Source organism: Brassica napus, chromosome A9 (genome assembly GCF_020379485.1).
Source record: "Brassica napus cultivar Da-Ae chromosome A9, Da-Ae, whole genome shotgun sequence".
Taxonomy (NCBI): Eukaryota; Viridiplantae; Streptophyta; class Magnoliopsida; order Brassicales; family Brassicaceae; genus Brassica; species Brassica napus.
Window position 1 is genome coordinate 25,032,422 of NC_063442.1, and position 12,200 is coordinate 25,044,621.

The window sequence follows — 12,200 nt, forward strand, 5'->3', positions numbered from 1 at the left end:
TTAGTCACCACAAGGTTGGTCTCGGTAGGAAGGTTCATTGTCAACGTCTACGAAATATGGTGGTGTTAAGAAGATCGAAACGTTGTCTTAGCTAAATGCTTATATCATATCGCCTCACAGGTGACCACTTTCACGTAACCCATATGTTAGTGTGTTTCTTGACCGACAATTACTTTCACTTTCTTGGTGCCATATCCAAAGGTTTGAAACCAACTTTTCTGCTCTTGCACTGATGAAATACTGAATATATATTAAAAATATTAATTGGATCGAACTGTTCTCTTTTGTTTTGATGCAGTGTTCCTGAGATAAAGTGCAGACGAGGAAAGAAAGCTTTCTTATTACATGGTATCTCAACAGAATCAATCAATTTGTTTCTACCGTGAGTATCTCCAAATACAGAATGTAATGTCTTAAAAAAAAAATTGAAACACAGAAATAGTAATCAGATCGATATAGCTTTACATCAAACAAATTCAGGACATAGATCAAAATGTTGTCTCAGTTCAGACTCATGCATGTTGTTTCTTTAATCAGGTATTGCAATGAGGACAGCAAGATGATCGATGTGTATGAGTATAGGGAAAAGGGAACGCTTAAGGACCATCGGAATGACTCGGATAACCCTAGGTTGAGCTGGAGACAGAAGCTTGAGATATGCGCTAAAGGGCTTCACTATCTCCATACAGGTTCCGCAAGAGCCACTATACACTTCGTTTGAAGTCTGCTTCAGGTAAATGTTTAGGACCAACTCTTCTTCTGTAGAACATGTTGAAGAAGCTTTACTCTTTACACAATGTAATCATTTCTCTACAGGACATTGAAGCTCTCGACCCGAACCACAAACTGGGTACTGGAACCACAAGAAGCAAACTCAATCTGAATAGAAAGACAACTTCATATCATCAAACTGTTCCGTGAGTTTAACCAAAGGAAAAATATACAGAGCAAATTTGATGTAATAAAAGCTCAAAGAGCAACTCCGAGACAACAAGAGTGAATACCTTTTAGATAGATAGAGAAAGTTTCTTGCTTTCATTTTTTGTTGTTGCATTTATTCAGAATCTTTTGTTCTTTTTATTCTCAGCAAAATTTTCAGTAAACAAATAACCTACCTTAGCGTTATAAACCTATAACTAGGAACAATAAATGTTTGATACTTTCGCTAATGCTGTGTTTTGAAAAACTGAGATGCAAGTTTATTATGTAACAACTTCCTTGGTCGGGGTTGTGTGGGGACCATTTTATCTCATTTGTGGTGCTCTTGGCTGGAGGTTGGGATAATGCTTCTTTTTTGGTAATGCAGTTGCTGGAGCTAAATACCCTAGACTCGGGGAAACACACAGTCCAAGTGTTGTTGGAGGAAAATTAAAAAGAAAACCTCAGTGTCTATCCTATTCAGCTGAAGCACATATATCTAAAAAACATGGCAAGACTCAAACCTCCAAGAAGTTGCAATCTCCAAAACATAAATCATCTATGCAAGAATTGTTACTATTTCTTAAGAGTTGAAAAATTTGTCGATTACATTGCTAATAGATCCAAATAAAATATGTCATTGTTTACTTTGCTTTTTAAAGACAAACCAGATTTTACATTTCTTATCATGAATAAAAAAAAATTTAATTTATATATTTCTTTACTTTTAAAATAAATTATTACACCCTCCTGTATTGGCTCCTAAAATTAAAATAATAAATAAAATCCTTAATACATACGTAAACCAAAAAACTGCATCTAACCCATAAGTGAAAAAATTATCTTATTCACTCAGTGGGAGTCAGAAACGCAAACATGACATCATGAGATCTACTTACATGTACTCATAAAATCAATTATTAGTTTAAGCCTTCAAATCTAAATTGGCAAAAACTAATAATTCAGATTCAATTGGACTAACAACTAACAGATGAAAATGAAACTAATGGAATTCAAAAGAGAAATCAACTTCTGAACCCGGCGCGTAGCGCCGGAATACCCCTAATATTCATTAATCAAAGTTAAAGACAGCGCTCATGTCTATGAATAATATAGCATACTATGTTGGGTACAATATAAAATCAACCGTCTTTCTTACATGTTTCTTTGGTTCAAAGTTATGTGTAGCCGAAATGATCGTATGAAACTTTATAATAATTTGCTTATCTGTAGATTCAACCCATAATCCCGTTAAAACGATGGGTAGTGGTACTAATCATGACAAATTATTAATTTATAATCAAGTTTGGTGGAACCTGATGGTCTAAAGTTATGGATATAATAGTCCATATACATATCTTATTATATTAGTCTTTGCATCAAGAGACCTAGATCTATTATCTGAAGACTAGTAACGTCGAGCCCCTAAAGCTGTTATCACGCTCAGTTTTTGTCTCATAGTACAAATTAATTTAGGTTAGAAAAGTAGTTAAGATCCACAACATCAAGCAAAGGTATGGACATTATCTGCATACTGCATATGTATACGCAAACGTAAAGTATATAGTATGGTTAGATTTTGTACGAATATAAGAAGCAGGAATGAAAATTAGATCACATAAATGAGAAAGAAAAAGACAATTGTCACCTAACTAGACGTCCGAAAAGACCAATTAAAACTGGCGCTACGTTTCGAAATTGTAATATATATAACCGTTGAAGAGAGACGAGAAATCAGAAATAAAACAATTGGTGGTGGTTGTAAGAATAAAGGAGGGTAAATTTGGAAGTTAGTATTTTGTCTTGGGACAGAACAGTGAAGCTGAGATTCACGCGACACAAACAAAACACACAGATTTATATATTCTTTTTTTGTCAACATTTATATATTCTTTTAAAAAGCATTTATATGTGAAAAAATATATTTCTTCCTTTTTAATATAAATTAGAGAATTTTAGCTACAGTTTAATCAATCAATTAAAAAATATAATTGATCTAATAAATGTAGAAAATTACATCGAATATGAAAACAAATTACATTTGAAATAAAAATAAAAATACTTTTAAAAGAATTTATATTATTAAAAGAGAAGGAATAAAAAAAATGAAAACAAAATCATTCATTTTCTGCTTTTTTTTTTTAAGAAAAGAAATGAGACTAACATAGGGAGTGGTGAAAAAAGAAAAGAAAAGTAGGAATCAATTACAGACATTATTGAGAGTGTTTCTATTCCGAGAGAAGAAGATGATGAGTTCAGCTGTTGTTTTCTCTCGACAACCTTAAAACCAAAGGAAGAAGCTTTCTCTCTTCTCTTCAGAGTTCTTCCTCTGAGAGAAGGAACATTTTTATTTATTTATATTAAAACATGGGAATGGGGAGGCATCAGAAATCTGGAGTTCCAGCGAGATGGGTTCTTGTTCTCTGCATTTCTAGCTTCCTCCTCGGTGTTCTTGTCATTAACAGGTTCTTTGCTTCTCTCTCTCTCTCTCTTTCTAATGTTTCTGGTCTTGTTTCTCCTCCATTGTTCTGTTATCTTACATAATCTTAAACTTTTATTTCTCTAGGCTTTTGGCTACTTCTGAAACCGTAGATAGCAATGGGAGAGCTTCATCTGATCAAGCTACATCACTTCATCCTCTTGTTGATTGCCAGAACAAGGCAAGTCACAATTACACAACCGAAGGTTTTTCAAACTCACTAATCTCATTTTGGTAAATGATTCTTCTGTTCAGGAAGGAGACACTCTATCTCGAGTTTCCCATACTCATGATGTTATCAAGTAAACTGCCTTTTTTGTCTCACTGCCTGTAACATGTTTTTGTGTATACAGAAACATTAATTGATTATTATTATGCATTTCATGTACAGGACACTAGACAAAACAATATCGTCCCTTGAAGTGGAACTAGCTACGGCTCGAGCAGCAGCAAGATCTGATGGATCTCCAGCTGTTTCAAAAGCAGTAGCTGATCAATCAAAGGAACGGCCTCGGATGTTCTTCGTGATGGGAATCATGACTGCTTTCAGTAGCAGAAAACGAAGAGACTCCATAAGAGGAACCTGGCTCCCTAAAGGTTCAACAAGAACAAAAAACACCTCTTCTTTCTCCATTGCAGATGTAACAAACATAAGTGCTTAAAAAATGTTTGCTTTGTTCATTTCCTTTTGCAGGAGATGAACTGAAAAGATTGGAGACAGAGAAAGGAATCATTATGCGATTTGTCATTGGTCACAGGTAGAGAGAATCTTAAAACTCACCTTTAGTTTCATAACATTGAATTGAGTTTACTATTAACATCAACCCTTCCTTACTAGTTCCTCTCCTGGGGGAGTCTTGGACCACACAATTGAAGCAGAAGAAGAACAACACAAGGACTTCTTTCGCCTGGTAGATCCCCTCTCCCACGTGCTTATTATGTTCTTTTTGCATTTTTTGCTAAAAAAAAAAAACTAAACAAATGTTGCAGAATCACATAGAAGGTTATCATGAGTTATCATCTAAAACCCAAATATACTTCTCATCGGCTGTTGCAAAATGGGATGCGGACTTCTACATCAAAGTGGATGATGATGTTCACGTTAATCTCGGTCAGTTTCCATAAACCATTCTCACGTCAAGAAAAGCTTTATTTAAATTCAGTTATCATCCAGGAATGCTTGGTTCTACATTGGCTCGCCACAGATCAAAAGCGCGAGTGTACATTGGGTGCATGAAGTCTGGACCTGTCCTTGCTCAAAAGTAAGCAACAAAGTCTGTCATTTGACTCTTTTTTACACAGATCATTTGACTCTTTTTCCCTGGATCTTCGTGTGTGCAGAGGAGTCAAGTACCATGAGCCGGAATATTGGAAGTTCGGTGAAGAAGGAAACAAGTACTTCAGACATGCCACTGGACAAATCTATGCCGTCTCCAAAGACTTAGCAACCTATATCTCAGTAAACCGGTGAGCTCTCTCACCTCTGATTCTTTACTGTCAGCTTCCCAAACATGTTAGACTCACTCACCTTCCACAATGTCTTATTCAGGCAACTACTACACAAGTACGCGAATGAAGATGTCTCTTTAGGATCATGGTTCATTGGTCTAGATGTTGAACACATCGATGACAGAAGCCTCTGCTGCGGAACACCCTTAGGTAAAAGATGGATGAACACTATTGTTGACTCATTGCAAAGTTTGGTTCTTCTGTGTTTAGATGAGATATGTGTGTGTGTGTGTGGTGGCAGATTGTGAGTGGAAGGGTCAAGCAGGAAACCCTTGCGCAGCATCCTTCGACTGGAGCTGCAGTGGAATCTGCAAATCAGTGGATAGAATGCTTGAAGTACACCAACGTTGCGGAGAAGGCCAAGGAGCAATCTGGCACACCAGTTTCTAAGCTCTCTGACCAATTTTAATGTATAGCTTCAGCTTCTTATGTTATGGATGATGATTAGTGTAGGTTATGATCATAATGATGATGTTCATGTTAAACATTAAAGGAATCATCATCTAAAAGCCTCAAGTTTTGCCTCCTTAATCAAATCCTAAACCCTAAATTTGATAATGAATGATTCCTTTTGTGTTTGGATTATAGAAAAAATAATTTGTTTTGTTTTTATATTATTATGTACAGTATTCAAGAATCAGAAAAGGAAACAGGAGCAATCATAAAACTGCAAAAGTGTTTGATTATATTTTTCCAAAAAAAAATTGTATTTACATTCGGAAAGAAGAAGAAAACAAGAAAGACTCAGAAAAAGATATGTAATATTTGGGTTGGAATCAAGAACGAACAATGGTTTCGAAGAATTGAAGCCCGTCGAGCTCAAGAGCAAACCTCGGTTGCTTCGCTGCCGCCGCCAAGTTTGTAGCTTTTTCGTCTTTCTTCAGCGAAGCCACGGTTTGACCGCCGCCGCCGGAAGAAGCGGCGTTGATTTCAGAGCGGTTGCAGATGTAAGACGCAGCGGTGACTTTCTTGCCCATCATCTCAGCGCACATGGCGTCGAAAGCACTGAACATCGAATTCATTATCTCAAGAATTAGGAGAGATTATGACTAAACTTAAGCTTTGGTTTTGCTTTTATATAAAAGAATGTTTATAAAGACGCGACGAAACTAGGCCGTGTTGGATTAGGAAAGCGAAGTTGAAGATTTCCATTTTTTTTCCATTATTTTCTCTCTTTTTTTTCTCCTGTCTATCTCTACCTTCTCTATAAAATTTTAATTTCGTTTTCTGTTTTGGTCATTTCACCAATTCTCCCTTGAATTTAATTTATCAAATCCAATTACTTTTTTTGGTATGAAAAAAGTAATGGTCACCCATGAATCTTATTATAGGATGGAACATGTTTGTGCTTTATGTTAATTATTCTTGTGTTTTTGGGTTAGATAGACCTGGACCTGGTTCATGAAAACTATGATCTACATAGTAGTTAATGTTTGGTTCCATTTCGAAACTAATATTTAGTTGTCTTTTTGGTGTTGATTAGGTATTCCGGTAGCCAAAAACAAAAACAGAATTAGGTCATTTGTTTGGTTTGAAGAAAAATTTTTATCTCAAAAAATATTTGGGTGATAAAGGCAAGGTTAGCCAACTTATTTAGACCCAACTAACAAAAATATAAATTAACATGCTTTAGAAGACATTGACCGATCCGATATCCTGTTATTTAAAAACAATTCAATACATTGACATTTTACAAAAGCTGAGTCTTACGGTTAAATTCCGTTATCAAATGAAAAACGAACATTTTCTTTGGCAAGTCTTACTTCACTATTTTGTGGTAAACATTATTAGTTGGAGAATGTAGTTTGACCAATAACGCTCTTTTTCAATGCTCACCAGTTTATAACTATTTCCAATTTTCCATTCCAACTTGATTTCCCTCCAGAGTCGGGAGCAGGAATCCTGTCAACCAAAATTTATTACTTTTTTGGTGAATAACTAATACTGTATAGAGTTTTTCTTATGGACATGAGGAGATGTTTTCCTTACTATTGTGGAAACGTCTTCAGATTATGTGTACATATAAATCTTCACTAAATACGGATGCTAATATAGCTAGTTAACAAGAACTAATGGAAATCAACAGCCTGTGAACCTCGCAATAATGGTTTAGTAACCTCGTGGATCGGATAACTGATTTTATAGTGCACACCACTCCCAATTCTATGTGTTTGGTGACATGAGAGTTTAGACAGCCTCAACTGTTTATAGAATTCATTGACTTTTAATCGCAGTTCAATGAAAAGTATTTCTTGGAGTACTATTATTGACTTTTGGAAAGTTGTAGTAGAGCCAGCCGAGTCAAACATAAACAAAGTCATATAAACCAGTACATGGTCAAATTTCAACTACAAAAGTTGAATATATCTGGTTCTTTAGCTAGCTAGATACATGTTTGTAAGACATCGTTAGAAATGGTATATGTGTATTGTGAACTTTTCTGGATGGTTGTTTTAGTATATAAACGGATATTGTTTTAATACATACGCCAACCCCTCCGCAAGGTTGAATTTTATTTGTGCGACTAATAACACTTTTGCGTGTTGCAGTTCTATTTATATTGTTTACAAAGTTAATTTGTTTGTATCTATATATGCACAAATGTCCAATATCGTTATGTTGAATATATCGTGTTCTTTATCCGGACTACGTAATGTTAAATTAGGCAAGGGAATAGAAAACACATTCTAAACTAGGGAAGGGAATAGAGAACACATCCTAAACCATACACTTGGAATGCAAGGGAATAGTTATCAACTTATCATCTTTGTTCCATTTGCTTGGATGCCAATTTATTAAATTATCTTATATAAAAATTAATTAACCATTAAATTTAGTTCCCCTCGCTATCCTTTTTTTTTTTTTTTTTGTAAAACTCCCCTCGCTATCCTGTTCTTCAATTACAATGATGTTTCTTAGGACGTCGGGGAACAATATTCTCTTTTGTTTTACTCTGTTAAAGAATCAGTTCAAAAAAAAAAAATTAATTAACCATGAAACTACACTTTATCAAGTAGGGTACACCTAATCTCGCTTTTGGTTTTGTTTCAATCCATATGTAATATGTTCTTTAGTTCTGTTTAATCTAATATTTTAGTTGTTTTTTTTTTTGAAACAATCTAATGTTTTAATTTGGATTCGATTTTAAGAATACGACTAATCTGATGATGTATTTCCAAGAATCTAAAGTTCGAGGCTATGAGCAAACTCAAGAATACCAATATTGAAATTTGTTATGTTACTTCTGGTTCGACTTTAACTAAATTGATAAGAAATATATAAAATAAATTATACATAATCAATCGATATTATTACAAAATGTATTCACAAACACATGATATAATGAATAAATCCAATAAAAATAACAATCTCAGAAAATTTGTTTCTTGATCTCGAGGTCAAGCTACAAGACGGACCAATACGAATCAAAATCAAGAACGGACTATTGTCTCGAAGCAGTGGAGACCGTCGAGCTCCAGAGCAAACCTCGGAGTCTTCTGCACCAAACTTATCTTATTGCTTGCGTTTTCCTCCTTCTGCGTCTGCGTTTGCAGTACGGCAGGTTTGGGGGTGGCGGTGGAGCTAGCGTTAAGCGAAGAAACCATAAGGTTCTTTCCCATAAGCTCTACGAAGAGGGCGTCGAAGGCACTGAACATCGAGTTCATGATGTAAAGTAAGATAATAAACAAGACCAAGAGACTTTGAAGTTTCCAGAGAGAGAGAGAGATTTTCAAATTAAGAAATGTGTTTGTGAGGTTTTTATGATTTACAATGACAAATAGAGTTTATTTATATACAGAGAGAGAGTCAGAGAGACCGTGTTGAATGGGAAGAGTGAAGAATTTTGGTGGCTTTCCCCAGCAATTTATTTCCAAGTTGCTTCTTGGACGCGTGAGCAGCCACGCCCTGCGCGTTACGTAACAAATTGCAAAAAAAAAAGCATATGTCATGTCACCCTGTCAGATTCTCACATGATACAGTCATTCGCAAGTAATCCACTTTCGTTTTCCGTATTGAAAGGGGTAACATAAAGGTAAATTAACGCATTTGATCAAAAAAAAAAAAGAAGGTAAATTAACGCACATATCTCATAGAAATTCTCAAAAAAAATTAATATATGATATTTCATTAGGAAAATTAGTTTATAGTTTTGTATTTATAAATTATTATACTGTTACTTGTACTTATGATATTTTGAATGTCTTTATAAAATAACATGGATGTAAACGCTTTTACAAATATTACTACCAGGAACGAAAAAGTTTAATTAGAATTCACCGAAAGAATAAAGGTTGTAAGCGTGCATTATTGAGAAAACAGGATGTGTATAAGTGTATTCGTTTCTTTACGTGCAATCTAGTTGAAGGAAGTTTCAATTATAATTCACCGAAAGAATCCTTTTGATTGATAAATTTTGAGAAAGGGTGTGGCGTAGGTAACACGCGCTGAAGAGAAGACGGAGCACGAATCAGCCTAATCTGGTCCAAGTTGGGTTTGAAACTTGAATGTGGATAGATACACAATGGAAGGCCGTTATTGAATCTTAAATTGTTTGCGTCGTGGGTCCCCCCATTCACATGGCTTTTCCTTCTCGTGTTTAGGCATGTCGTATCACTCGAAATTGCGTTTCCACCACCTCGAAACGAAAATAAATATGTTAAAAACTTATTAGTTTATGCATTTATATGTTGCTAATAAAAAGGGTTTATAACGTGCATATGCGGCTTATTGGGCCGATTACAAATCGCTTGTTTTTTGTTACAATATTCACTGTTCCGAAGAGAACAACCCACAAAAGGTATAACATTCGCCTCTCCAGAACCGACCTGAACAGAAGCAACCTAAATATGGGTTTCGGGCCTAGAAAATGTGCTTTTAAATCCCCGACTATTAGAAATCATCACTTTTAATATCCAACTAACTCTTCTGGAGATTTAATTCAAAAAATATCGTTGACTGCACAAAATCAGATATTAAAAAGTTAAATGTTAATTATTACATGAATTAAAATTAGTAAAAAGATTGGTTTAGCTTTTAAAAACCCAGAAATTCTTAAAATTAACTATGTAAGATAATGGAGGAGATTTTAATCGAGTTCAAACGATTTTTGGTGAAAAAAAAGAAAGTTTCAGTGAGAATATAAAACTTCCGATATTGAAAATGGAGAACATGATTCCTTTTTTTTAGTAACAATATCCGTTTTTCTCTCCCGGAATCGCTGAGATAGCATAGATTTAGAGATTTATGGGTTTATGAAAGCCAAATCGATCAGATAGCATAGATTCTTGTAATTCGTGTTTCTATTTAATAAATAATGTTTAATTTTTTAAGTCTGATTTTGTGCAGTCAACAATAACTTCAAAATTAAATCTGCGTAAGTGATAGTTGAATATTAAAATTAATGATTTCAAATAGTCGAGAATTTAAAAGCCTATTTTCCTATTTAGAGCCGTAGAAATATTTACTTATTTTAGAGGCCGAAATAAACAGAAAACTCATGTATAACTGTGCTGGTAATTTATTTGAGAAGCTGAATCAGATTACAAAATACGAATCTAGAGGAGATATCTTTTTATGTTTATATGTCTTTATTAAAATAATAATTTATAGAAGGCCAAATAAAATTTGGCTCTTGGGCTTACAAATAGTAGGCCGGTGCTGCGCCTTCCTTAACAACAACCAAGGACCAGGAATGAGTTTACAAGACACATGACTGTGCCACAAAGCGAACCATCGTGTCCTTTCAACAGTTCTGAGGATTTTACTTTCGACAATAACAAAATTTAGTTTCTAACACTTTCTTTATTTCAAGCAAGGCCTTACAGTAACTTAAGAAAGTATTTTAAATTTTAAATATGATAAAGTAAATTCAATTCTTCAAAAGATGGTACCACACGAACTTCTACACATACAGTTTCTCGTATGTAGTAACTACAAGAAAAGAAGTGAGTACTGAATTCTTTAGTGAAGATGGGTTTTAGGAACCTAATAACTCACCTCATACCATCTAACACAACAAATACAAAGTCACAAACTAATATTAACCAGAATGCAACAAACAACAAACAACCTAAACATCTAGGACCTAGTGTTAATCCACAAAGGTCTCAACCCCTCCATCTCAACATTCGTGTAGAGCATCCAAATCAGACTACGATCCCACATTTCCTACGTGAATACCTCACTTACAAAGTGTATGATTTTTTTATGTGTTTACCTACGGTATATATTAATATATCCCCAGACTCGACATGACTGTCTCTTATCAGGTGCCGTTAACCTAACCCTACTTTACTACTCAAACAAGATTTATCACATAAACCCGGCACAACAAAAGTCCAATTGAAACACACTAAAATGGTAGTGAAGACATGATCATTCATCATCTTATATGGAAATCGGGTCAGCTAGATGTTAGTAGTATTTTAATTCATCGCCATATGCGATGCAATAATCATTGTCCAAGATGTGAAGCTAAGAATAAAACAGTCAATCATGCCATTTTTGAATGCCTTCTTGAGTTTCCCTTCCTCGAGCCTATACACAAATATGTGCACTAGCAGTAACCCCTACCCCACTCTTGAGTTTCTCTTCCTCGAGCAATGCATAATATGGATTTTTTTCTATCGAAAGAACGATATTGAAGACCCATATTTGGATAGAGATCTATGTCCTTGGATAATCTAGTATATTTGGAAAGCAAAGAATGAAAATTGTCCGGAGAGATAAACATGGACTCATTGAAAACTGTTCGACATGTTGAGTCAGAATGTCATGTTTGGTTTGAAGCTAACAACAAACATAAGGATATACCAGAAATTAGACAACCCACTACAGAAAATGCAATCTCAGAGATTCGTGGACATATGACGTACTTTTTAGTGGTCGTGGATGAATATGAAAGAACTCCAGAGGGAAGTGCAACTTTTGGGTCCAGAAACCAAAGAAGAAGAATATCATCTCTACATTCAGAACTTGAAACGTTATCTTGGATAATGGAATGCATGCTACAAATATCGACGTGCCAAGTTTTTTGGCACCGACTGTAGAGAGCTAATCACAATGATTTAAGATCCACAAGAATGACCAAGCTTTCCATGGAATTAAGAAAACTATCATGACTGAAAGATATATTTAATGACTTTTCCATTATTTATCTTCTCTGTTCTGAAAATATTTCTCTAGATTCATTAGCTAATATAAGATATCGACATGCTATCATAAGGAGTTGTATTATATTAATTGTTTTATTTCGGTCTAGTTTTTCATACCACCTAAATTTTGAATGATAAAT

General features: G+C 34.7%; 3 protein-coding genes and 1 non-coding gene across 4 annotated transcripts; 2 read left to right on the top strand and 2 right to left on the bottom strand.

Moving 5' to 3' along the window:
* The first annotated feature begins 3,096 nt into the window (after positions 1–3,096).
* Positions 3,097–5,518, top strand: LOC106367102 (beta-1,6-galactosyltransferase GALT31A-like). The gene is made up of 11 exons (XM_013806809.3): positions 3,097–3,383; positions 3,485–3,578; positions 3,653–3,699; positions 3,789–3,994; positions 4,092–4,155; positions 4,236–4,308; positions 4,388–4,508; positions 4,572–4,659; positions 4,739–4,864; positions 4,947–5,056; positions 5,148–5,518. Exons 1-11 carry the CDS (start codon positions 3,286–3,288, stop codon positions 5,294–5,296), a joined length of 1,176 nt encoding a protein of 391 aa, XP_013662263.1. The 5' UTR covers positions 3,097–3,285; the 3' UTR covers positions 5,297–5,518.
* A 52-nt stretch (positions 5,519–5,570) lies between these two features.
* Positions 5,571–6,128, bottom strand: LOC106367103. Its single transcript, XM_013806810.3, has one exon. The coding sequence runs from the start codon at positions 5,926–5,928 to the stop codon at positions 5,683–5,685; it is 246 nt and encodes an 81-aa protein (XP_013662264.1). The 5' UTR covers positions 5,929–6,128; the 3' UTR covers positions 5,571–5,682.
* Positions 6,129–7,717: 1,589 nt separating this feature from the next.
* On the top strand, positions 7,718–7,845 carry LOC125578871. Its single transcript, XR_007316952.1, has one exon. It is a non-coding gene; the product is annotated as a small nucleolar RNA snoR136 (small nucleolar RNA).
* Positions 7,846–8,181: 336 nt separating this feature from the next.
* Positions 8,182–8,734, bottom strand: BNAA09G24140D. The gene has a single exon (XM_013804112.3). The coding sequence runs from the start codon at positions 8,569–8,571 to the stop codon at positions 8,338–8,340; it is 234 nt and encodes a 77-aa protein (XP_013659566.1). The 5' UTR covers positions 8,572–8,734; the 3' UTR covers positions 8,182–8,337.
* Positions 8,735–12,200: the final 3,466 nt, after the last annotated feature.

Coding starts and splice junctions, on each gene's coding strand:
- BNAA09G24140D (XM_013804112.3), bottom strand. CDS start 8,571: ATGAACTCGATGTTCAGTGCCTTCGACGCCCTCTTCGTAGAGCTTATG.
- LOC106367102 (XM_013806809.3), top strand. CDS start 3,286: ATGGGAATGGGGAGGCATCAGAAATCTGGAGTTCCAGCGAGATGGGTT. Junction 4,509..4,571: donor TGATGTTCACGTTAATCTCG/GTCAGTTTCCAT, acceptor GTTATCATCCAG/GAATGCTTGGTTCTACATTG. Junction 4,660..4,738: donor GGACCTGTCCTTGCTCAAAA/GTAAGCAACAAA, acceptor TCGTGTGTGCAG/AGGAGTCAAGTACCATGAGC.
- LOC106367103 (XM_013806810.3), bottom strand. CDS start 5,928: ATGAATTCGATGTTCAGTGCTTTCGACGCCATGTGCGCTGAGATGATG.